The sequence below is a fragment of the Pelophylax lessonae genome, assembly GCF_965119305.1.
Source record: "Pelophylax lessonae genome assembly, chromosome: 6".
Classification (NCBI taxonomy): domain Eukaryota; kingdom Metazoa; phylum Chordata; class Amphibia; order Anura; family Ranidae; genus Pelophylax; species Pelophylax lessonae.
Genome location: NC_138773.1, coordinates 177,461,332 through 177,489,207, shown reverse-complemented (window position 1 = coordinate 177,489,207; position 27,876 = coordinate 177,461,332). Strand labels below are relative to the sequence as shown.

The 27,876-nt window shown below is 42.9% G+C and overlaps 1 protein-coding gene across 1 annotated transcript in view; it reads left to right on the top strand.

Moving 5' to 3' along the window:
- The window catches only part of FBXL18 (F-box and leucine rich repeat protein 18), a 181,571-nt gene that overhangs the window by 28,823 nt on the left and 124,872 nt on the right, over window positions 1-27,876 (top strand). Inside the window, exon 2 of the mRNA XM_082261931.1 lies at window positions 10,004-10,198. Within this exon, the coding sequence (XP_082118057.1) occupies window positions 10,004-10,198 (195 nt within the window). The remainder of the gene's footprint in view (window positions 1-10,003; window positions 10,199-27,876) is intronic.

Below are 27,876 nucleotides of genomic sequence, written 5' to 3'. Positions count from 1 at the left end.
TCATCGTTCACTTTGCTTTCTGTACTAGTAAAAAAAAAAAAAAATGTAGTACAGTATATTACAGTTTACCAATCCTTAGGTGTGGTGCCTGCATTAATTTTCTTTTCTTTTTTTAAACATTCTTTCCTTTTATTTTCACCTGGTGTTCATACTAGTAACCTACTTCCTGTCTTAGGGCGTCTTCATTCTAAATTCTAAAAAAAAAAAAGTGGTAATGCAGACACCTTTTGGAGAGCAGCATTGTCAGTCTGTGAATAAAGTCTAGCTCAAGCTAACATTTCAATCAGTTGGAGAAACTGTTTTTTTTTTTTTTTTTTTTGGGGATAAAGGATTTACGTAAATGAATAGAAGCACCCCTGTCAGTATTAAATGGTTTATCTCTACCTTTCCTATTAACACCTTTGCTAGACAGCTTGTTTTTTTTTAAAGGCAGTTGAAAAATACCAGACTTATGCCTCGTACACACGCAACGATTGTTGGCCGTGAATTTTCGGCCAACGTCTGATCGGCCGATTGTCGGCTTGTTAGTACGATGCTTCCGACAACCGACTGCGAATTTTCGGCCGAACAAAATCTGGTGTGCATGCTATGAAATTTTTGTTGGCCGTCAACAGAACGGCCTATTGTTCGTCTGTCAGTACAGATTTCGGCAGACAAAAATCAGATGAGCAAGACTGGGTATGCTCAGAGAAGAAAAAACACACGGAAAGTTAACCAGCACATGACATCACTTCTGAAGTTGGTTGTTGTTGGCCGAAAAAATTCGTGTGCAGTCTAGAGCACATTTCAACCAACACAACAACACTGGACAAAAGACGGGCGATCGGTCGGCCAACAATCGTTGCGTGTGTACGAGGCATTACTGACTGTATCACCAGGTGAAAATATAGGAAACAAAGCCTGAAAAAAAAACCAAGGCAGCCACCACATCTAAAAACTGGTAAGCTGCAATTTAATAAATTGTGGGTCTTTTTGGATGCATATGCTAGCTTTCAGATTAGGATAAATAGCCTCTTGTGTATACTGGCACATGAGAGGTCATATTGGAAACCCAATCCTATAGGAAACTCAATCCTATATCTATTAAAGCAGTTGTAAACCCTAGAATAAAAAAAAAAACAACCTGCAAGACAAAGGCATAATGAGCTAGTATGCATCGCATACTAGCCCATTATGTGTAACTTACCTTACAACGAAGCCCCCACATGGACCCCCGGACATCACTGCGGGCGCTGCCATGATCCCTCGCCGTCTCTTCCGGGTTCGGCGGCTCCGGCGCGGTGATTGGCCGGAAGAGACGGCTCAGGCACGATGATTGGCCGGAGCCGCGATGACGTCACTCCCGCGCATGCGCGCGGGAGTGATTTTCCGGCAAGCTCCCAGCAAATAAATTGAAGGTCTCCCCAGACCTTCAGAGCGCATGCACCGCTTGCGCGAGCAGCTGGATGTACTGTAAATATCTCCTAAACCATGCCGGTTTAGGAGATATTATTTGTACCTACAGGTAAGCCTTATTCTAGGCTTACCTGTAGGTAAAAGTGTCAAAAAGCACTATACTACCGCTTTAAGGATTGGGACCAGACACACTAATAAATTACTCTTCTGATTCACCCTTACAATCCTTTATCCTTTATGTAGGGATTGCCCTGTCAGCACTGTCTGTGTTGATGGGGGGATTGTGAGAATTTCTTTTTTGCAATCCGTGGTTGCAGAAAATACATTTTCACCATCTATGGCCTGCCTTAGTCAGTGTAAAGGCAATCGGAGCAAACTGCAATTTTTTATTATGATTGGTACAAGCCAAAATCTCCAAGACACACCCTACTTATCTAATCTGTTTAAGGGACTGTACAGCCCTTTGCACATATAGACACATGTGTTGGGATTGCTATATAGTCAAATCGTATTGTATTAGGCAAAGCAGTGCCATATGAGCCATGAGTGGCCAGGCCAATATCAAATGGGATTTTGAACTCCTCTATACGGCAAAAAAAAGTATATTGCAAAAGCCTGGGAATCCTCCATATTGTCTACCATAGAACTCAAATGATGCGTAATTCTTGTGAATGAGCAGCCCAAACCAACTGTATACATTATATATATATATATATATATATATATATATATATATATATATATATATATATATATATAATAAATGTATACAGTTGGTTTGGGCTGCTCGTTCACAAGAATTACATGCAAAATAATGGTACCGCTTTCAGCACCTAAAATCCAAAAGAATCATACCGCCAGGGAGGTTAATCTACAACTGCCATGATGCTGCACATGTGATCAGTTATGACACCAGCCATTGGATGATTTGGCATGTGCTGGAAATGTAACTTTTCTTGAAACTGTTAAATGGATTGGTTTATTTCCGTTTTAAGATGGCAATATTGGTAGCTTAATTTGTTGTTGGATGGGTGTGAAAGGTCCTCTGTGTTCTTCTCACAAGCGTGTGTTATGAATAAATATAAGTATAAACCATGTACCAAACCATACAGCATCTGTTTTTGTCTTTTTTCATTCCTTCCGTGCACTCTTTCTTGTCCCTACATTGCGACATCTGTGACAATATATCTTTCCTCTATAACAGTGATGGCGAACCTTGGCACCCCAGATGATTTGGAACTACATTTCCCATGATGCTCATGCATTTTGCAGTATAGTTGACCATCATGGGAAATGTAGTTCCAAAACATCTCGGGTGCCAAGGTTCACCATTAGGCTACGTTCACATGTGTGCGTAGCGGATCACAGGCAGAATCACTGCGATTCTGCCCGCGATCCGGGAATCATTGCAAATCGTGGGACACCTGTGCGATTCCCGTGATTTGCAATGGCACCCCACACGCTTTGCTATGTTGCCGCGATTTCCGCCTGCCAAATCGCGGTAACATCATGCAAACAGAATCGTGGGACGCATGATGCACAAAAGAAGCTACTATACCTTTTTGGGCATCACGCGTCCTGTGATTCTGTTTGCGCGATGTTACGGCGATTTGGCAGGAGGAAATCGCGGCAACAACGCACAGCATTTGGGGTGCCATTGCAAATCGCGGGCATTGCACAGACGTCCCGTGATTTGCAATGATTCTGGATTGCGGGCAGAATCACCGCGATTGACCCGCTACGCCCACATGTGAACGTAGCCTAACTGCTTCATACCATCCCCTTGTCAATGATTCGGATCTGAACTCAGGATGTCTGTTCCTTCTGCCAGTAGCTCTTCTTACTGTGCCACCTAAAATGCTAGACCGCTCCCTTTGGGCAACCTTACTTTCTTGTTTTCGGTGAACCTTGAACTTTCTATTTAAGCCATGTCATTGCACTTCTTGTTTGCCAGATTATTGTGACCTTCTCCAGCCGAACACTTGCTCCTGACTGTATCTTCACTAGCACTTGCTCTTGTTGCTTACCTATGGCTTGATCCCAACCTACAACAACTTGTTACCAAGCTTTGGCTTGTTTACCGACTATGCATCTGCTTGATCCCCACCTGCTATATCTGCTACTAGATTCCGGCTTGCTCACTTCCTAGTGGGGCAATCCTGAGGATTGCAATCTGGCTCTAACACGCAACTAAACTCCTCTCCACCATCAGGAGTTCTGGTGAAGACTGGTTAGTGCTTAGAACCCATGCCTCAGGTGAACCTGCATCACCCGCCAGGGGGACCTGCTTATGCATTTATCTTGTTGGTTTCTGTGGGCACCTTTCCACTGCTGTTGCTACTGGCCTCCAAGCGTGACCCCTGACTGCAACACCCCTTCTGTGTACGGCCAAATGTCTGCACATTCCTCGTTTCTGTTTGCATCTACACTTTCCCTGTGCAAAACTGCATCGGTGGTGTGATTAGCAGTAAGTAGAAAATGTGGAGAAGGTAGTGTTAAAGACAGATGCAGCTAAAGGAGACAGGAGCTGGCAGAGCGATGAATTGTTGGGGGGAGAATAGTGATAATTGATAGAATAGTGACTATTGGGAAGTTGCAGCAGAAAAATATGGCTGTCCTCCAGGTTAAATAAAGGATGCACATTTTCATCTGTAGTGATTTTGTTTAAGAACAATTCCATGAAATAATACAGACTTTCACGGAGCACCGGATAGTAATGGACCCAGCCTTCTTCCTCCTCCATATGTCTAACATCCCAAGGAATCAATTTAAAAGCCCCATACACACGTAGCGATTGTCGGCTGAACGATCGGCCATCTTTTGTCCGGTGCTGTCCTGTCGGCTGAAAAGTGCAAAAGACTGCACACGAATTTTGTCGGCCAACAACAGCCGACTGCAGAAGTGATGTCATGTGATGGTTAACTTTCCGTGTATTTTTTCTTTTCTGAGCATGCCCAGTCTTGCTAATCTGATGTTTGTCGGCCGAATTCTGTACTGACTGGCGAACAATCGGCCGTTCTGGTGACGGCCAACAAAAATTTTAAAGTCTGCACGCCAGATTCTGTTCGGCCGAAAATTCGCTGTCGGTTGTCGGAAGCATCATACTAACAAGCCGACAATTGGCCGATCGGACGGCAGCTGAATATTTACGGCCGACAATCACTACGTGTGTACGGGCCTAAAGACTTGATAATTCCCCATTTATTAAATGCGGCGAAAATGTGTGTTCCACTGAAGTGCAAAAGTGACGTGGCCCCCGAGATTAATATGTACATTAAGAAGGTGGAGGAAATTTAACAAATTAGAAAATCTTGCATTAAATGCTAATTATAAACTAGATAAATATACGTTGGGATGGAGCGGTTGGAATAATTTTGTCATCTCGAAAAGAAATGAGTCTGCATGAGGGACAAGTGAGATTGACGATACCCGAAGCACAAAGAGGTTCCCCTCCCCCCCCCTTTTTTTTTTTTTCTTTGGGGGTTTGTTTTTGTTATGGGTTTTGATTTTGTTTTGGGTTTGATTTTAAATTTGGAGAATAGATACTAGAGCGTATTTGAAGAGACATAATCATCCGGGGAAAGTATAAGTAAAGGAGTAAACTTGTAGTTTTTTTTGTAGAATTGTAAATGTTATGCTTTTTCCCTTTATTATAATGTATATGTTACATGACATGATGATTGTATATAATTGAAAAAATAAATAAATAAAAGATTTAGTAAGAACAATACCACTCCAGACAAAAATTACAAGTAAACTTGCATATGGACTAGTTGAAATTACTGTTGGTATTTTTTATCTTGAGTTGCAGCTGCACATACAGTAAATTTAAAAAATGCATTCACTGTAGATGACAGCAGCTTCCTGTGATCAACGGAAGGGGATGTGGGAGGATGCAATGCTGATAAAAAAAGATACACTAAAGATATACTAAAGTGTTCACCAACTCATACTTTTAATTTATGACCTAAATTATAACTGCCACAAATTTCCAATAAAATATAGTTGTTTTTTTTTAAAAAGAAAGCGATAAATGTTTTTGCCTATCAACATTTTAAAGTATAATCTTATCGGAGTGAATTTATTTATGTATGAAGAGATCAGTTTGATGTAATTTTGTGGATTGTGGTAAAATTAAAAAGCCTTGAAATTACTGTATGTACTGTACATTTACATGTATTTGCCTATTAAATGTGCAGCCTCTCCTCCCTATATTTATATATGAGTGTGTGTGTGTGTGTGTATGTATATGTGTGTATGTATGTGTGTGTGTGTGTATGTATATGTGTGTATGTATATGTGTGTGTATGTATGTATGTATGTGTATATATGTATGTATATGTGTATGTGTGTATATATATATATATATATATATAATATGTAAGCATGCGATGCGAGAGAGAGAAAAAATATATTACACAATGCATGTATAGTCTTATGACCATTTTATCTAGTAGTGAATATTAAAAAATAGCAGTTTGATGTAATTACAGTGCTTTACGAAAGTATTCTGCCCCCTTGAACTTTTCGACCTTTTGCCACATTTCAGGCTTCAAACATCTAAAACTGTAATTTTTTGTGAAGAATCAACAACAAGTGGGACACAATCATGAAGTGGAACGAAATTTATTGGATATTTCAAACTTTTTTAACAAATAAAAAACTGAAAAATTGGGCGTGCAAAATTATTCAGCCCCCTTAAGTTAATACTTTGTAGCGCCACCTTTTGCTGCGATTACAGCTGTAAGTCGCTTGGGGTATGTCTCTCTCAGTTTTGCACATCGAGAGACTGAAATTTTTGCCCATTCCTCCTTGCAAAACAGCTCGAGCTCAGTGAGGTTGGATGGAGAGCGTTTGTGAACAGCAGTTTTCAGTTCTTTTCACAGATTCTCGATTGGATTCAGGTCTGGACTTTGACTTGGCCATTCTAACACCTGGATATGTTTATTTGTGAACCATTCCATTGTAGATTTTGCTTTATGTTTTGGATCATTGTCTTGTTGGAAGACAAATCTCCGTCCCAGTCTCAGGTATTTTGCAGACTCCATCAGGTTTTCTTCCAGAATGGTCCTGTATTTGGCTCCATCCATCTTCCCATCAATTTTAACCATCTTCCCTGTCCCTGCTGAAGAAAAGCAGGCCCAAACCATGATGCTGCCACCACCATGTTTGACAGTGGGGATGGTGTGTTCAGGGTGATGAGCTGTGTTGCTTTTACGCCAAACATAACATTTTGCATTGTTGCCAAAAAGTTCGATTTTTGGTTTCATCTGACCAGAGCACCTTCTTCCACATGTTTGGTGTGTCTCCCAGGTGGCTTGTGGCAAACTTTAAACTACACTTTTTATGGATATCTTTAAGAAATTGCTTTCTTCTTGCCACTCTTCCATAAAGGCCAGATTTGTGCAGTATACGACTGATTGTTGTCCTATGGACAGAGTCTCCCATCTCAGCTGTAGATCTCTGCAGTTCATCCAGAGTGATCATGGGCCTCTTGGTTGCATGTCTTATCAGTCTTCTCCTTGTATGAGCTGAAAGTTTAGAGGGACGGCCAGGTCTTCGTAGATTTGCAGTGGTCTGATACTCCTTCCATTTCAATATTATCGCTTGCACAGTGCTCCTTGGGATGTTTAAAGCTCGGGAAATCTTTTTGTATCCAAATCCGGCTTTAAACTTCTCCACAACAGTATCTCAGACCTGCCTGGTGTGTTCCTTGTTCTTCATGATGCTCTCTGCGATTTAAACGGACCTCTGAGACTATCACAGTGCAGGTGCATTTATACGGAGACTTGATTACATACAGGTGGATTCTATTTATCATCATTAATCATTTAGGTCAACATTGGATCATTCAGAGATCCTCACTGAACTTCTGGAGAGAGTTTGCTGCACTGAAAGTAAAGGGGCTGAATAATTTTGCATGCCCAATTTTTCAGTTTTTTATTTAACAAAGTTTGAAATATCCAATAAATTTCGTTCCACTTCATGATTGTCTCCCACTTGTTGATTCTTCACAAAAAATTACAGTTTTATATCTTCATGTTTTGAAGCCTGAAATGTGGCAAAAGGTCGCAAAGTTCAAGGGGGGCGATTACTTTCGCAAGGCACTGTATCCTTATCAATATGTGGTAATATTTTAAAAGCCTTGGAATTCTAGTGTTGTGAAAAAGTATTTGCCCCCTTCCTGATTCCTTTTTAGCTGCATAATCTTAAATGATTCAGATCATCAAACAAATGTTAATGATACACTAAGACAACCCAAGTAAATACAAAATTCAGTTTTTAACTGATTTATGTGTGTGTCTGGAGGGGGGGGTTGCTTCCAGATTGTGATAAGTCACCCTCCCCAATACCCCCCACCACCACTGGGCCAAGGTCGTGCGAAAGTGGCACTTGTCCTCATCAACAAAAACCTCAAACACTTTCCAACTCTGAGTAGGATCTTGCTGGTTGGTCATACTTAAGAAAAAAGTAGTAATGTACTGTTCATTGTGGTCATGGGAGGGGAATAACCGCCACCAAAAAGCATTAAGCTGTAGGCCATACCACCAGGGTAGATTGGTCAGACACACCTCGGGAGAGATATTCAACCTTGAATATTTAAGAAGCCACAGATAAAGTATCAACACGAAGATCTATCCTTGACAAGGGCATGTGTTTTAGAAAAATAGGATAATTGTTATGTATAGGAGAGCCAGCCTACCCACATCCACCAGGATGCGTGTTAAAACCATGCCCCTAGCGCAGGTGGGCGAGAACATAGGTGGGTGTTTGTCCAAAAGAGGGTTAAGGTAGCAGTTGAAGTCCCCCATGATCAATATGGGGACCCCAGGTTTATTAACCAGGTATGATGTTTTCTGTAATGCCCCCCTAGAAAGGGGTAGCAGAATATATACACCTGCTAAGACATATGTGAGGGTTTACATTTTACAGTATATAAAGACATACAGTCCAGCAGCATCTAACAAGGAGTCTTTCTCCTGGAAATCTAATGAACAGTGGACCAGCAAGCTCACTCTAAAGAAGAAAGATGTGTGCGTGAAGTGGTACGCATGGCACATGCAGGAATAATGCAAACCACACTGGGTATTACTGGTGAAATGAGTCTTCTGGAGCCCAAATATGGCAGGGCGAAGCTTGCAGAGACAGGCAGTAATCAAAGACAGTTTCAACGGATTATACACGCAATGAACATTCCATGATAAAATAGGTATGTTCCTCGTGGTGGGGTGGAAAGGTATGGTGGCAGGAGAGGATCCCAACTAGGCATAACCATGAATGAGAGATTCTTCCTGCAAATCAGTTGGTTATTGCAGGTAGGGTATGGTGGACAGGCCAAGCTGGGTAATTTTGAAAAGCAGGAGGAAGGCCAGACATTCATGGCTGTTGGGAAGCTAGTGAAGCAATGATGAAGCTCCTGAAGAAATAACAAGCTAATAGTTGCAGCTGGGCTGTAAACCGTGGGGTCCCTGAACATGGCAACACCAGGTTAACACATGTAAACTACACCTCTTGTATGAATTCACATATTTAACAATCCCCAAGATAGGAGTGGCATATGTTTCAGGTAGGGTACTGCACCACAGGTAATACCAGAAAGAAGTGAATATGGGATGGATGTCAGTCCTCTCCATCTACATTTTGGTGGCAATGACTGTTCTCATTATTGTCAAGCCAACGGGATGCCAAAAAGGTTTCAAAAAGTGAGCTTGCCCCTTTTGCAATGATTCTCAGCTTGGCAGGGTATACCATGGCATAAGACCACTGAAGACGCTAGAGCGTTTTCTTGACTTCTGCAAATTTTCTCTACTTATCTTGGACTTTAACTAAAAAGTAAAGAAAAGTTTTTAAAGTGATACAAAACCTAAAAATGTTTTTTTACATAAATGCATTGCTTGCATTAAGGTAAAAGATGTTTTCAGTTTCCCTGTACCCCCTCTTCCCTGTGTGAAGGGAAAGAGAGGAGAAAAGAGATATCAGCGTTCTGCATGGCTGCATCTGTTCTCCCCTTTCTTCCTCTTCACACAGCATTCAAGCAGCAGCAGGAGCCATTGGCTCCTGCTGCTGTCAATCAAATGCAGTGAAGAGGAAGTGGCCCCATAGACGAACAGATTGGGAGCAAGCATGCACTGTGTGTCCCCATAGCAAACGGCTTGCTATGGGGACACACAAAAAAGAGGAGGAGCCATGATTGCCCCCGGGGACCCAAGAATAGGAGGATTGGGGCCACTCTGGGCAATACCACTGTACAGAGTAGGTGAGTAGAACATGCTTGTTATTTTAATAAAAAAAAAAAAAAAAATCTGACTTTAGTAACACTTTTTTTAAGTTGTCAGCTTAGAAACAAAAAGTCATAGTTACTGAGTATGAACAGCTTGTAATACAGCATTTATTGATTAGTTTTTTATGATCTGAGTGTTTTGACGCTTTAAACCGCAATCTATTAATACATTTTGGCTCTAATCAATCTTGCAGCTTCCGTTTTTAGCATTGCCTAACTATACAATAGAATTTTTATAAATGTCCTCCCTTGTATACTTCTCATTCTGTATTTGCATATGCATCTTGTATTTGCTGTAATTTCAATTGCAATATTTTATTCTCCTAGGCTCATACTGAGGAAAAGTTAGAAGGATATTGTATTAACCCAACTGACTTATCTGATGAGATCCTGTTACACATTCTTAGCTATATTCCAAGTACAGATCTAATTCTAAATGTAAGAAAGACCTGTCGTAAATTTGCAAATCTGTGTGTTGACAAGAGCCTTACCCACAAAATAAATCTTCATAAAGTCTATCAGGTAAGCTTTTTTTGTTGTAAACCAAATTCTGCATTTGTAATTTATTAATTTAACTGTTCTGGGTAATCTCCAGCCAAAATGTTTCATCTAATTTGTTTGGTTGCCTGCCGAAGGATTCACTCACTGTTTGTCATAGCGACTATTTTCATCAGAAAAGAAAGTGAGGGAAAATTCTATATCTAAATCTTAAAGTTTAACTAAAGGGAAAAACTTTTTTAGTTTTGGATAGAGGGTAGAGTGATTAGAACATGTGTCCGATTGTATTGTTGTCTGTGCCCCCGTTAGGGAGATTCACCCTCTCTATTTGTCCTATTTACTATTATCATTAAAAGTAAAAGAAAATCCCAAAGTTTGGGTTGTCCCTAGAAAAGTAATGGAGGGAAAATCTTCCAATAATAAATTCAAATTCACACAGGTCCTTTGCTATGTTTGTGTCAACTAATAATGATTTTAGTAAAAAAAACGTCTTGATATATTCGGGGGGGGGGCCCGTGATTTCTAACAGAAGCCCTGGTTGTAGCATGGATTGCTCCTTGCTTACAATGCACACTTTGCACCTAAAATGATGTGCCTTCAAGCCCATCGTGGCATTGTAAACTTACAATGCCACAATGACCTTGAAGGCACATTTCAGTTTTAGGTCTCCTTTGCTGGGGCTGTAGGGTTTCTTCGAGCTCACAGTTCAGATGTAAATATTTGGATCTATTCATAAACCCTGGGTTAAAGGCTGCTACGCTCAAGTGATTAGACATGCCCCCTGGGCATATCCCCATAACCCTATCCTTCTCCAGGTCTCCTCCATTTTTGTTAGTATCCTTAGGCGATTGACCTCTTCTCCCTTACACGAGCGATTCAGTACTTAAGAAGTGTATTATTTTATTTGGATTCTTCAGTCAACTCCACACTGTTTTCTAATACAACAATAGAAGCAGTGTACCCGGATTGGTGCAACCTCATTGAAACCTTGAAGCAAAACCTGGACCCCACATCAGGGGGACAGCCTGTAACATTGCTTTAGGCGCTAGATCCTGCTTAGGCGCTCACCTTGACACTTACCACTAAGTGCAATGCATGTAGTTAGCCACAGACCCCCAAGACCCCTCGTGGGTTAGAGCCTGGACACTAAATAGGAACCAGTGACATAGACAAGTAGGACAGGTTCAACCTTGTATTGGACCTATAACGTAGCTTCACTTATTGTATGTTTCCTGAATAGTATTAATTTCTAGAACTCTAGCCTCAGGAAACCAGGATTTGTGTTTTGAAAATTATTCATGTATGGAGTGTTAATCTGTTCAAACTTGGAAGTAAAATATCCACCATTCTGAGGTTTGTCTCCGATGGATTCTAATAAAGAAAAAAGCATCAAAGAGGTGCTAAAATTTTGAAGAAAGTTCATACAAAGTAGTGAGAAGGAAAAAGGAACATTTTTCAGAGCTTGCTGGCACAAGTTAGGCAGCTCACAATAGATAGGGCTACCATCCTCTGAGTACCCAGCAGGTTACTGGAAAAAAAAACATGCACCAATGGAAGGAGGACCAGACCAAAGGATAGGAGTCCAAATTAATTTATTGATTTACACTAAAAATCAGCCAACACATTTTAGGGATCAGAAAAAACTCCCCCTTCATCAGGGCTACAACAAAACACCATAAAATGTATATTATTTAATAATATAAAGGCAAATGTAACTGGTGTATAATACTATGTTTAAAAACCATATAAAATCATGGAAAACATATATATATATACTGTATATGTGCACACATACGTGCATACATAAATACAAACATACTGTATATACATACATGTATACATGCATAGAAATTAAAAAAAAAAAAACAATCCCAGATGGAAAAAAATAGTGTGTGATTAATTTTGGAACTATTATTATCAGATGCTACCTGTCCATACAAACAATTATACCAATATACATATAACTAAAATAAATGCTCCTGAAATAAAACAATTAAAGATGAAATTAAATAAATTTGTAATTTCACAGATGTTTGTTGTTACACAGAAGTTGGAAATGCGTTGACTGTTTTCTTCAGTGTAAACCAAGGAATGGTATCGGATACTAGATAATTTGGCAAGAGGCTACTTCAGGAAGACCACTGCTTTGATTAAACGCAGAGGTGGGATGTGGCTTGTTTGGAGCCCAGGCTCAGGCTGTCATACACCACCTTCTTGTTTTGCTGTGATGTGGGACTTTTAGGACTTCCTTTACCTACATAGAACAGGGCTTAGCGGAACAGTGGCATTACCATAACTGTTTAGTCGGGCTGGTTGTTCCGGGTGCCGGAGGGGCAATACAGTGAGTGCATTTCTTTTATTTATGGGCAATTTTTAAATAAAGTGGTAGGCAATGATATGTTCCCTGCTCTATCTCTTCCCTGTTTTGAGTAAATCGGAGGATGGTTTGTGGATTCTCGCCCCCTATAATCTCTTCTGATGATCTGTTAGAGCAGTGGTCCTCAACTCCGGACCTCGGGGCCCACTAACAGGCCAGATTTTAAGTATTACCTTGGGGAGATGCAGACTAGAATACTGCAATCCCTGAGCAGCAAATGAGATCACCTGTGATGTAATTTAGTTATCTTGCAAACCTGGCCTGTTAGTGGGCCCCAAGGACCGGAGTTGAGGACCACTGTGTTGGAGGACGAGGACTTTACATCACAAGCCCAGTTAGACCTTTGTATTAAAAATAAGAGGTCAACATATACCAGTGAGTGAGCACTCTTAAAGGAGCACTCTGGAGCATTAATACTTGGTCATCTGAGGTGATGAAGATTTGATACTTCATAGTCATCTGAGGTGAAGCAGTTTTTGCACCCGATTCAGACTTTTGCACATTGTCAGTAGCTGCACTTTACAGTTTGTGTACAGTTTTTTAAAGTGTTTACTATTACATTGTTACACTAGCATTTATGTTGACATTCCCATGGGCACTTTATATTGTTTACAGTATAAATGATTTATAGGGTTATGAGCACTTTATTTGTTTAGGGCCGCGCATTTAGTTTATAATTTTAATAAATTTGGACTCTCTTATCCTTTTGGTCTGGCATTTCTTTCACTAGTACAGGGATTGACAAATTTGTTTAGAATCTAGGAGCCAGCTAAAAAAGTTAGGAGCCAGTTTTTTTTTATCCCCTACCCAGCACCCAGAACTGCATGTCCGGGGCGTCAGGCAATCGGAATTGCTCATGCCTGGCGCCAAGTGATTAAAAAAAAAAAAAAAAAAAAAAGTGGTGGCACTGACAAGGCTGCGCTGATGGGCATTAATGAGGTAGCAGTGGCAGGCGACACTGATGAGGCTGCGCTGATGGGCACTGACTGGCGGCGCTGATGGGCACTGACTGGCGGCGCTGATTAGGCTGCACTGATAGGTGGCACTGATGAGGTGGTACTGATAGACGGCACTCCCCGTCTACTCAGCGGCACTAAGGAAAGGGTGACCAATCAAGCCCACCTGGCAACCTGGAAAGATAATGTCGGAGGTGGACAGGCAGTGAGAGCAAGCCACACTCATCACAGCACCGTCCACCAGAGACCGCCGGTTTGCACATAGGAGCATGTGTCCCGCTCCAGCAGGCCGCAAATCCGCGACCTCAATCATTGGCCAGCCCTGGGCTGGTCCACACACCCGCAGGTGGGCCACATGGGAGGATCCCGACCACTGCTGCAGTATAACCCCGGCGCCAGGGTGCGATTTCCAGTCGCCATTGCGACCTGGCGCCTGTGTTTTGTCAAGCCCTGGACTAGTGCATGTTTTTTTTTTTTTTTTTTCTAGCCTCGGATAGATGACTTGGTATTGCATCACACCACGGGGCACACTATTACCACTTCTTACACCTAGAGCCCTAGGTGCTCAGGCACTTTCTCTTGCCACTGGGACTTCACTATAGGACGGTCGACACCTAGGCTGCTGTGTACTCCTACATAGACACTCATACCCCATTTGGATATGCACCCTACTGCATGAGTACCCCACAGGGCAATACCCTCTATTATAGCAATGGTGGAAACCAGGTGTAAGGGAACCTGTGTCAAAAGTTCAGTGGTCAGGAGCAGGAGCTTATTTTAATACCGGTCTCTGAGTGTGATTCTAGCTCTACATTAGACATGCAACAAGCTGCCTATTTGACTAAGAAGACTATTTTTAAATTTTTCAACTATGTCAGACTTTTTTTTTTGTATCAGACAATTGCTTTAATACAGCCATCACTGTCCAGAGCTCAAAATCACCAAGCCCCTTCTCCACCCCTGCCATCTCTACTGGAGTCGGTAGGTGAAATGCCTCCTTTAGAAGATGTAGATATTAAAGGGAATGAAGAGGACCCAGAGGCAGTGTTACAGGAGGCCACAGAAGATTTCTCTCCCCCAGGCCCTTATACAACTGATGCTATGGCTTCACGCAGTATGCTTGTCAGTGTTGATATGCTCACTTCTGCTGTGTGCAAAAGCCTTGCAATTGTCGCCCTTGATTCTCCTCCATCTGACTAGGCCCCAATGAGTACTAAGAGATATGTTAAGTATAAAAAAACCTTTCTCTTTCGTTTGCTGATGGACACAGCTCCAGAATCTTTTAACCATTGGGTTATGCTGCCCCCTACAGGAGTTGGACACTAGGCAAGAAAAAGCTTTACCACGCCTACTCGGCGGACAGCAGCTGAGGGGACAGCAAATTTACACTGTTCTACAAGCTATATGCACTCACTACTTTACATTGTAGCAAAGTGTAATTTCTTCAGTGTTGTCACATGAAAGGATATAATAAAATATTTACAAAAATGTGAGGGGTGTACTCCCTTTTGTGAGATACTGTAGATGTAGATAAAATTTAAGGAGATAAAGGTACTTTATATGCCCGTGAGAACCACAGTCAAATACTAATGTACGTATAAAAATACAACATTTTTATTGTGATAAAAACAGCAATGAAAACATTTTTGAAGGTACAGTGTCTCATAAAAGTGAATACACCCCTAAGTGAACATATCCAAATTGGGCTCAAAGTGTCAATAATTTTTGTGGCCACCATTATTTTCAGCACTACCTTAACCCTCTTGGGCATGGAGTTCACCAGAGCTTCACAGGTTGCCACTGGAGTCCTCCTTCACTTCTCCATGACGACATTACGAAGCTTGTGGATGTTGGAGACCTTGCGCTCCTCCACCTTTCGTTTGAGGATGCCCCACAGATGCTCAATAGGGTTTAGGTCTGGAGACATGCTTGGCCAGTCCATCACCTTTACCCTCAGCTTCTTTAGCAAGTCAGTGGTCGTATTGGTGTGTTTGGGGTTGTTCTGTTGGAATGCTGCCCTGTGGTCCAGTCTCCAAAGGGAGGGGATCATGCTCTGATTCAGTATGTCACAGTACATGTTTGCACTCATGGTTCCTTCAGTGAACTGTAGCTTCCCAGTGTCGGCCGTACTTGTGCAGCCCCAGACCATGACACTCCCACCACCATACTTGATGTAGGGAAGACACACTTGTTTTTGTACTCCTCGCCTGGTTGCCACCACATACGCTTGACACCATCTAAACCACATACAGTTATTTTGGTCTCATCAGAACACACAGGACATGGTTCCAATAATCCATGTACTTACGTCTGATTGTCTTCAGCAAACTGTTTGCGGGCTTTCTTGTGCATCATCTTTAGTAGAGGATTCCTTCTGGGATGACAGCCATGCAGACCATTTTGATGCAGTGTGCAGCATATGGTCTGAGCACTGACAGGCTGACCCCCCCCCCCCACTCCTTCAACCTCTGCAGCAATGCTGGCAGCACACATTTATCTATTTCCCAAAGACAACCTCTGGATATGACGCTGAGCATGTGAACTCAACTTCTTTGGTCGACTATGGCAAGGCCTGTTCTGAGTGGAATCTGTCCTGTCAAACTGCTGTATGGTCTTTGCCACCGTGCTGCATCTCAGTTTCAGGGTCTTGGCAATCTTCTTTTAGCCTAGGCCATCTTTATGTAGAGAAACCGTTTTTTTTTCAGATCCTCAGTATTTTTTTTTGCCATGAGGTGCCATGTTTAACTTCCAGTGGCCAGTATGAGAGAGCGAGAGCGATAACACCAAATTTAACACACCTGCTCCCCATTCACAACTGAGACCTTGTACCCACGAACGAGTCACATGACACCGGGAAGGAAAAAGGGCTAATTGGGCCATATTTGGCCATATTCACTGAGGGGTGTACTCACTTTTATTGCCAGTGGTTTAGAGTTTAATGGCTGTGTTTTGAGTTATTTTGAGGGGACAGCAAATTTACACTGTTATACAAGCTGTACACTCACTACTTTACATTTCTTCAGTGTTATCACATGAAAAGTGAGGGGTGTACTCACTTTGGTGAGCTACAGTGCCTTGCGAAAGTATTCGGCCCCCTTGAACTTTGCGACCTTTTGCCACATTTCAGGCTTCAAACATAAAGATATAAAACTGTAATTTTTTGTGAAGAATCAACAAGTGGGACACAATCATGAAGTGGAATGAAATTTATTGGATATTTCAAACTTTTTTAACAAATAAAAAACTGAAAAATTGGGCGTACAAAATTATTCAGCACCCTTAAGTTAATACTTTGTAGCGCCACCTTTTGCTGCGATTACAGCTGTAAGTCGCTTGGGGTATGTCTCTATCAGTTTTGCACATCGAGAGACTGAAATTTTTGCCCATTCCTCCTTGCAAAACAGCTCGAGCTCAGTGAGGTTGGATGGAGAGCATTTGTGAACAGCAGTTTTCATTTCTTTCCACAGATTCTCGATTGGATTCAGGTCTGGACTTTGACTTGGCCATTCTAACACCTGGATATGTTTGTGAACCATTCCATTGTAGATTTTGCTTTATGTTTTGGATCATTGTCTTGTTGGAAGACAAATCTCCGTCCCAGTCTCAGGTCTTTTGCAGACTCCATCAGGTTTTCTTCCAGAATGGTCCTGTATTTGGCTCCATCCACCCTCCCATCAATTTTAACCATCTTCCCTGTCCCTACTGAAGAAAAGCAGGCCCAAACCATGATGCTGCCACCACCATGTTTGACAGTGGGGATGGTGTGTTCAGGGTGATGAGCTGTGTTGCTTTTATGCCAAACATAACGTTTTGCATTGTTGCCAAAAAGTTCGATTTTGGTTTCATCTGACCAGAGCACCTTCTTCCACATGTTTGGTGTGTCTCCCAGGTGGCTTGTGGCAAACTTTAAACAACACTTTTTATGGATATCTTTAAAAAATGGCTTTCTTCTTGCCACTCTTCCATAAAGGCCAGATTTGTGCAGTATACGACTGATTGTTGTCCTATGGAAGGAGTCTCCCACCTCAGCTGTAGATCTCTGCAGTTCATCCAGAGTGATCATGGGCCTCTTGGCTGCATCTCTGATCAGTCTTCTTGTATGAGCTGAAAGTTTAGAGGGACGGCCAGGTCTTCGTAGATTTGCAGTGGTCTGATACTCCTTCCATTTCAATATTATCGCTTGCACAGTGCTCCTTGGGATGTTTAAAGCTCGGGAAATCTTTTTGTATCCAAATCCGGCTTTAAACTTCTCCACAACAGTATCTCGGACCTGCCTGGTGTGTTCCTTGTTCTTCATGATGCTCTCTGCGCTTTAAACGGACCTCTGAGACTATCACAGTGCAGGTGCATTTATATGGAGACTTGATTACACACAGGTGGATTCTATTTATCATCATTAGTCATTTAGGTCAACATTGGATCATTCAGAGATCCTCACTGAACTTCTGGAGAGAGTTTGCTGCACTGAAAGTAAAGGGGCTGAATAATTTTGCACGCCCAATTTTTCAGTTTTTTTATTTGTTAAAGTTTGAAATATCCAATAAATTTCGTTCCACTTCATGATTGTGTCCGCACTTGTTGATTCTTCACAAAAAATTACAGTTTTAGATCTTTATGTTTGAAGCCTGAAATGTGGCAAAAGGTCGCAAAGTTCAAGGGGGCCAAATACTTTCGCAAGGCACTGTACGTGTGTGTGTGTGTATATGTATATGTAATATGGGGTGATGCCGATGTGAACCAAATAAAGCCGTGGATGCATGGTGGTGTATTACCTCTAGTTTCAAGAGACTAAAACCCCTCTGGTGCTTTTATGTGCTCACTCCACCAGGTAGTTGGGTGTTTCTTGGACATTCTGACATTTTAAACCTCTGTTTCCCAGCTTTATAAGACCCCCTACCTGGTCTTCAGTTCATACCTTCTCCAAGTTCTACCAGGTGGACATTCAAGCCTCTGTGGATGCAACTTTCAGTTGCAAAGTTCTTGCAGCAGCACTCTTTTGGTTTTGGTGACCCTTGTTGATGTTGGGCCTGTTGCCACAGTTCTGTTTACCTCGTCGTTGCCAACCCTTCTCATTTGTTGCTTGGAAATATCCCAGGATCTTTGAATATCCAGCCTGTGTCCTGGACTGTATGATTTAAGATGAAAGGGATTTTGACTTGCCTGCCATTTCCATATCTTGCACTACAGAACAAAGGGTACTTTTCCTTCTGTACCTGTATTGCCTTGCATTGCTAAAAAAGTGTGGTCTCACAGAGTGGAGTAGGGTAGTATTTTATGTGTATGATGCTGTAATACATTTTTTTCTCAGTGTTTCCATTTTAGATAGTAAATATAAACATAGAAAAGTCATGTGTGCTAAAATGGTAAAAATGAAAACCTAGTCAGTTATAGAGGAAAAACATTATTTTATGACTTTTTTTTTTTTTTTTTATATTATTTTGGCATGCTAAAATGTCAAGTATACACTTCCAGTGAATAGTGCATAACGTAAAGAGTTATCATAGCTTTGTAATAAAGCAATAGAAATTATTCTTTTTGGATACTACACAATATCACTGTCAGCAGCTCAATCATAATTTTTATACATCACATATTTTTATGAATCATCCAGAGTCATGTACAAAAGAAATGTGCTCAGGAGTGTGGGAGGAAAGAAGCTGCAGTGTTTTTCTTTTTAATATAAAATAATGCATTACTCTCCTTTTTTAGATATGCTTTTTGCTATTCATCATTGGAGGTCAATAATTAGTTAATGGTATTGTACACATACAAAGGTTTTCTCCTCTTATTGGGATTTTTTTTTTCATTACTTGTTTTATTTGTTTGTTTGCCCTTTGACCCCCCCCCCCCCCCCTTGACCATGTCAATATGATCGTTTACAGGGTTTGATTATCTATGATATATTGCTCATTAATTTATTTTATTATATAAAAGCTCTAAAAAACCTTATTTGGGCTACCCACTTTCCAGTGGGACTGGATACTCCTCCCATTGGGACTGGATATCCTGGATATACCAGACAGTTACTATTTCTATATTCATTTAACTCTTTTTTCCTCTGACGATTACAGCCTCATTTAATGTAATGGATCTTCCATAACACACATACATGGTTCAAGAGCCAATGATGTCTTCCCTTTCCATACTATTGTTATTACATTCTATATATTATTATATATATATTATATATTTGTATATTTTGTATATTTGTATATTTGTATATTATTTATTGTTTAAACTATTCACTATTCTGCCAATTTTTCTGGGATCATATTTTCCCACATCCCGGTCCGGCACAGGCAAGCCCACCCTTGTGGTGGGCATTTTGTGGTGACCGGTGCCGTGGGGACAGGGGCCTCCCTGTCCCTGTGGCGTTGGTCGTCCTGTCTGTGTCGGCGGCTATTGGTCCCTGTGGTCTCCCCGCCTACGGCCGTGCTGTGGAAGGATCTGCGTCGTTTGGCACCAATTTTGCCGACTTCCGGTCGGGTCTTCCCGGGCGGCCGTGCATTGATGACTACTTCCAGTCGTCTCCATAGGGGGAGGTGCTTGCGCGGCTTTCCCGCCGCGCATGCGCCGTATATGGGTACACCGAGGTCCCCTATTTGCGCCATTTTCTTTTGCTCCTCATGGGGAGAGGAAGAAACTCCCTCCTCTCCCGTGGGGCCTATTACTACATCGCTAATTGTTGCGGTTATTACTAGATTTCCCTCTGAGAACCTTTATGGGAGCTGCATTTTAAGCTGGGATACTTTAGCACATTCACTACACTGTAAATATATATATATATGGAGTTTTGAATGACTCCTTTTGTCTCCCCTTACAATCTATTTTTTTTAAATATGGTTTTCCTCTTGGATATTTGTGTACACACTTTTTGACTTTATCATAAGGGTACCGATTACCATTGGGTGAAAAACCTTCCACCTTGCTGTCCTACTGGGATGTGATATTATCTCCCTGGGGGGCTGAGTCCCTCCTTTATCCCTCAACTTGGCAGAAATATATATAATCCTTGAAAAATTTTGGAATTTTTTGAACATATGATCAGTACTTTGGATGGTCCTTACCTATGGACATCTCCATTGTATGGTTAGTGGCAACTTGACTGTGTTTATGTGTTTTTCTGGGGGGACCCACAGATGAGGCTGTATGTGATGAGAATAAATGTTGTATCTCTTATTACAGAAATGGGACAACAATACTTCCCTGAAGAAGAAATGAACTACAAGTTCATTTAAATATTCGAAACGCGTTTGAAACTCCCTCCTTATGGAGGTGTATTGCGTCCCTTCTAACCTTCTTGGTTCAAGCATCTGTCACGTCTGATGTTCATATTTCAAAATTGGTGTCGTAGCACTGTTTTTTACCCCTTTTTTTTGTATCTTGTATGATTCATGTAAACATCTTTTATGAATAATCTCAATAAATGTTAAATCTTTTTATATTCTTTTGTAATAATTGCCCTTAAAATCCCAATAAGAGGAGAAAACCTTTGTACCTGTAATTGCTATATGGGATGTTGGCAATTCATTACCACCTTTGATCTGAGATGTTGTTTTTTGTATTTCAATGGTATTGTACACTTTCAAATATTTTTGTTTACATTAGGTGTTAGTGTAGTTCTATTCCCTGTGCTGTTTGCTATCTTGTAATGATGGGTTCACATGTTGTGGCTTCAGTTTGTGGGATCATGGGTAATTTAATTCCCCTATGTCCATGTATTTCTACTGCTAGCCTGTCCCTATTCACCAAAGGGACAAAAAAAACTTTCTCTTTAGGGTCACAAAGTATCCACTACATGCCTTTCCATCCACTCTGTGTTGCATCACAACTGTGGGAGTGCTAATGTATTTAAAAAATCGTCCAGCTATATTGTCAGCTTTCTGTGTCTGTGAATGCTCTGCCTGCTTTTGGTTGCGTCAGATTTAATTACTGTGCTGCTTCGGTCTGCACCAGCACTAGACTGAAGCCTGGTACACACGGGCCGAGTATCGGACAGCTCAACAGAAGCTGGCCAACATTCGTGTGTACTGCAACCTGTCAGACAGAAGCTGGCTGAACATTCAGCTTCTATCGAAGGGGCATACTGGAAAAACATCTGCCAATCGGCAACCGATCCTGTCAGAACACACAAGCTGAGTGGGGAGATCGCTGTACTAACATCAGATAGTACAGCGAGTACCTCCAATTTTTTTTTTGTGTACAGCCTGCTGGGTTCAACAAAAAAAAAAACTGATAGTGTGTACTAGGCTTGAGAGAACCCAGGGATTGTGGAATATAACATTTCTTCACAGGAAGTGTCAGTTCTTAGGCTACCGAAAGAGGTCATGTAGTGCCATACCAAATACCTCAAATTCCTACGCAAACAAACTGCTGACCCATTATTGTTTAGGTTTTCTCTACTTTTAGCCGTAGTACAGGCCATCAAACGGCAAGATAAAACTACTTAATCAATGCACATCTTTTGTAGGTAAAAAAACGTTAAGTGCTGGTAGAAATGTTTACAATGCCTTTAAGTAAAAATGACACCTGCTCCCGTCAAGTTATAACTAGCTTTTAACCCTTTCACTTTCAGTCTTTGCCTCCCATTTTCACCTCAGGTGGCCGAACCATTTTTGCTGTTATTTTTTTTTTTTTTACCAATCTTGCTGTTTTTCAGTGTTAAAAGAGCCCCGAAACAAATTATTTTCTGGTAGCACAGGACCTGTAGAATTAAATAACACTGCGTCTACCTTCGAGCCAGTTCTGTTTGCATAGTTCCATATGAGGTCCCTCCACAGAGAAAATGGTAAAATGTAACAAACGTCCAAAGTCTCTGGACAATCTGTCAGGAACCATGAATCGGACTGAGACAGAAAATGCAGTAAAAATCACACCGTTAATGTAATGGTAAAAAATTGTACATAACGGTAAACGTAGTCAAAACATAAGCCAGGGGTCAGAAGCCAAAACAGGAAGTAAGAGGAACCAGAAATCAGCATAGTTGAAGGCAGAGGAACAGGATAAGGAACCAGAAGGGATGTCAGCTGGGCAAAATCTTTCACAGGAACACAGCAGAGATATGTTGACCAGGCGTAAGCAGGAAAGGACTGAACAAGGTAGCTTAAATAGCTAGAAGGGGCTGGCTGTAGGCAAGATTGACAAGCAGATAATAACCAGGTGAGCCACTCAGGAAACTGAGTGCTGACAATTATCCGACAGCTGAGCAGCCTGAACAAAGACAAGAGAGCTGCTGCAAGCCCAGCCCTGACAGTACCCCCACCTCAAAAACCCCTTCCCCTCAGAGGGGTAGTAGGTTTGAGGGGAAATTTTCTATGGAAAGCTTGGAGGAGGACAGGAGCATGTACGTCTGAGGATGAGACCCAAGAGCGTTCCTCCGGACCGTACACTCTCCAATGAACAAGGTACTATATGCTCCCACAGAACCTACCGGAGTCAATGACCTATTGTATCTCATACGCCTCATGGTTCTCAACCTGAACCGGCTGAGGACGTGGTACTGAGGGGGTGAAGCGGTTGCACACTAAAGGCTTTAATAAGGAAACCTGAAATACATTCGAAATACGCATGTTAGAAGGAAGGTCTAATGCATAAGCCACTGGGTTGATCCTACGGAGAATACGGAAATGTCCAATATACCATGGTGCCAGTTTCAGTGCGGGAACATGAAGTCAGAGTTTACAAGATGACAGCCAGACCCTCCCCCCAACCTGGTAGGAAGGCACAGGTAGGCGTCGGTGGACAGCATGTAGTCTGGAGTCTGTACCTATCACTGCCATGTCGCAAGGACTCTTTGACCAGCACCCAAGTGTAACAGAGATCACAGAGATGCTCCCTCTAATGCAGGAATTCTTTGAAGAACAAATGTGTCCGGCAACATGGATGGCTTGAAACCATATGTGACGGTTACCGGTATCAGACTCCTGGCCTTCTCATCCACCTCGTGACCAAAGGCTAAGCAATCTCACACCCTGCCGTCACTTGCGTAACAATGCCACTCTCAGCTGCACCCAGCACACAGATTGTCCAGCTTGCGGGACCACAATCTAGATGCCAGCAGACTGAGAGCGATTGTCACCGGGTTAATTAAACGATTAACCCTTTCCTGCCACCACCCCTACGTTATACTGACTGAGCCTAGGGGATGCTCATGGTTTGACAAATATCAATTATGACTTTAGAATAACCGTCTGTAACACACACTGTCACCTGACAAGAATGTTTCAGATAGGTTAGCCTGAACAGTACAAATATCAATTATGACTTTAAAATAACTGTCTATAACACACAATAGCGCTCTTCAGGAGGCAGATTCGTTTGGGTCAAGTTGCGTTTAAGAGCTTAGAGACAAAGTTTAACAATTTTCAAAATAAGGTTTAATTATAAGAAAGGTTAAAAAATTGGTGCGAATAAAAATATTTACAGAAAAATGGGTTACAAAGGAATGGAGACACAATACAGCAATTAAGAAATAGGAGAATAAAAGAAGGAAAATACTTGCATTAAAACGGTCCTGGGATTACCTTGGTTTCAGAGTTGAACAGGTATGTTTGATTCCCCTTGGGCGGTGTTATGGCCTCGATGTTAGCAAGAGAACTCAGAACTCTCTCAGTCCCTGCCTTTTTCCCTGACTCTCCAGGGGGTGTCACCAGAAGTACTCAGCCAATGACTCTGAGTCTATAAACCTCTAAATGACCGCCCGCTTTGACAGATTCATAAAAGCACTCCTATCCGGAGATATGAAATGGTGACACGCTTGAAACTGATATTTCATGCTCCGGTTTGGAATGTCCTATCTTTAGACACTAAACATGGGGTATTTCGGAATAACCTTTGACCTGTACGCCATCGGATCGCTATCTTGTCTTTACTAGGCAAGAGGGGGTTCATGTTTGATATTAATTTGATCGGTATTTTATGGGGCACCCAAATATCTACTTTCTAGAGACATATCTTGCTTGGGTATGAAATTATGAAGTTTGGGGTTAGCTGTGTCCTAGACCTAGGAGCCCATATGCTGTGTTCAGATTACCAATTAACTCCATGGGAGAGCATGAGGAGACTGAATGTCTGCTTGGTCAAAGCTTGTGTATAGTAAAGGTGTGAAAAATGTCAGCTGAGCAGGAACCTGGTGGGGTGGGGGTGAGTGAGTGCCTTTTGGTTCCACTGATTAGAGAAAGGTGGGGGCTACTTTGCTCAAGGAGCCTGGGTCACTAAACAAAATGGACGTCAAGAGGACAAGATGGTGTCCGAACACTCAACACCATTACACCTCCCCTTGTTGTGGGCGCATAGGAGGGGAATTTACGATTTTCCGCCGGACGCAACCGACTCCTGCGGCTCGGCTTGACACGACAAACCATCAGCGTTACCATGGGTGCTACCTTTCTTATGCTGGATGGTGAAATCGTATTGCTGGAGACTTAAGCTGCACCGAAGTAGTTTGCCGTTCTCCCCAGCAACACGATTTAGCCAGCTTAGGGGATTGTGATCGGTGATCACAGTGAAGTGCCGTCCATATAGGTACATCTGCAACTTCTGGAGGGCCCACACGATCGCAAGACACTCCTTTTCGATCGTGGCGTATGCTACTTCCCTGGGGAGCAGCTTCTGGCTCAGATAGAGGACGGGATGTTCCTCTCCAGCATCATCCACCTGGCTCAGGACTGCACCCAATCCATATGCAGAGGCATCAGTCTGCACTAGGAAGCGACGGGTGAAGTCTGGAGCCTGTAGCACAGGGGCGCTGGCCAGCGCCTCTTTCAAGGCCTGAAATGCCCTTTCACACTCTGGTGTCCATGACACCATCTTGGGCAGTTTCTTTTTGGTTAGGTCAGTTAGGGGTTTTGCCAGGCTACTGTAGTTACAGACAAACTTCCTATAGTAGCCAGCCGCTCCCAGGAATGACATAACCTGCTTTTTGGTTTGAGGGGTAGGCCAGGCCAGGATAGCCTCAACCTTTCCTATCTCGGGTCTCAAGGTTCCGCCTCCTACCTGGTGTCCCAAGTATTGGACATCAGTCATGCCTATCTGACACTTACTGGGTTTGACAGTCAGATTGGCAGCTGTCAGTCGGTCCAGGACTTCTGACAAGTGCCCCAGGTGGTCTTCCCAGGTAGGGCTGAACACGACAATGTCATCCAGGTAGGCAACGGCAAAGGTTTCCATCCCCCCTAGTAAGTCATTCATGACCCTTTGGAAGGTGGCTGGGGCATTCTTCATCCCAAACGGCATAACCGTAAATTTGAACAAGCTGAATGGGGTGATGAAGGCCGACTTTTCCCGTGCCTCAGGGGCTAGAGTAATTTGCCAGTACCCCCTGCTTAGATCCATGATTGTGATATAGCAGGCAGCCGCCAGCCTATCCAACAACTCATCAATCCGTGGCATGGGGTAGGCGTCTGCAGTGGTGATTGCATTCAGCTTCCTGTAGTCCACACAGAACCTGGTCGTCTGATCCTTTTTGGGGACCAGGACGACTGGTGACGCCCAGGCACTGTGGGACTTCTGAATCACCCCCAGCTGCAGCATTTCCTCCACCTCCCTTTTCATGTCGGCCAGCACCTCCAGAGAGACACGATAGGCCGACTGTTTAATGGGAGGATGTGTCCCTGTATCCACCTGGTGGAAAGCGAGGGGTGTCCTCCCAGGTTTTCCTGTGAACCTGCTGCTATACACTGCCAGTACGCTCTGCAGTCCCGGTACCTGTGAGTGGGTCAGATTGGAGTTTATTGGGAGGGCCGAGTCCCCCTCCTTGGTGTCAGCGAGCAGGTCTAGAAGGGAATCAGCCTCCTCAGGCTCGGGCCTGCTGCAGACTGGCAGGGCATAGGCCGTGCGCTCATGATGGGCTTTAATCATGTTCACATGGAAGGCCTTTTGCCGTCTATTCCCCTCTCCCAGCCTGACGAGGTAAGTGACATTATTCAGCCGCTGGGTAATGGTGTACGGGCCTTCCCATGCTGCTTGGAGTTTGTTCTGCCGCAGGGGAAGCAGAACATACACCTGCTGACCAACGTTGAATGTCCGCTCCCTAGCCTTACGGTCATACCAACGCTTCTGCTTGGTCTGGGCCTGGGTCATGTTTTCCCATACAATTCCCACCAGCGTCTCCATTTTGTCTCGGAATTTTAGGACGTAATCCACAACAGAGACTTCTGGGTCAGCAATTTTGCCCTCCCAAGTCTCCCGGATTAGGTCCAGGGGCCCTCTTACCCTCCGTCTGTACAGCAGTTCAAACGGCGAAAAGCCGGTTGACTCCTGGGGCACCTCTCTGTAAGCAAACAGCAGATGAGGCAGATATCGTTCCCAGTCCTTCCCTTGTGACTCCACAAAGGTGCGCAACATTTGTTTTAGGGTCCTATTGAAACGCTCACACAAGCCGTTGGTTTGGGGATGATAAGGACTGGCCATGATATGCGTCGTCTGTATTTTCTGACAGAGAGCTTGCATCAAGTCTGACACAAACTGGGGGCCTTGATCGCTTATGAGCTCGGCTGGGAACCCCACTCTGGTGAAGATCCCCAGCAGAGCATCAGCGACCTTATCTGCTCGGAGGGAGGAGAGAGCCACAGCCTCTGGATAACGCGTGGCATAATCGACAACTGTCAGTATATAACGTTTGCCTGAACTGCTAGGGATGGCTAGGGGCCCAATGATATCCACTGCCACCCTTTTAAAAGGTTCGTCAATCACAGGCAAAGGTTGTAGTGGGGCTCTGTGTACCTCTTCTGCCTTGCCAACTTACTGGCAGACAGCACAGGACCGACAGTAGTCAGCTATGTCCGCGAACATGGTAGGCCAATAAAAGGTATGTATCAACCTCCCTCGTGTCTTAGTGATCCCCAAGTGCCCTGCTAGGGGGATCTCATGAGCCACTTTCAGCAATTGCCCCCTGAATTAACTGGGTACAACAAGCTGCCTTCTACCTAGGTTACACTGGTCTTTTCCTGCAGGAAAACCCTCTCTGTACAGTTTCCCTTTGTCCCAGTAGACCTGTTTGTCATTCTCGGTAGGGGGGCAATCAGCTACACTCCTCAACTGCTCTAGGGTTTGGTCTGTCTGCAGTGCTGTCTCAAAGGCGGTATCACAAGTCCCAGCTAGCAGTCCTGTGGCGAACATGGAGAGCTGCTGAGGCTCACCAGAAGTGGAGTCCACTGGGTCAGAACAAGGGGAGGGCACAGCGACCTCCTCCTGCTGTTCTGCGACCAGGGCCTGCATCTCCGCCGCCTTTGCCGCACTGCGAGTGACCACCAATATTGGCATAACATCGTTATCACTATCATCAGCATTATTAGCAATATAATTTTCATCAACATTTCCATCATCACTAATATTATCATCATCAACATTATTTGCATAATCATTAGCCT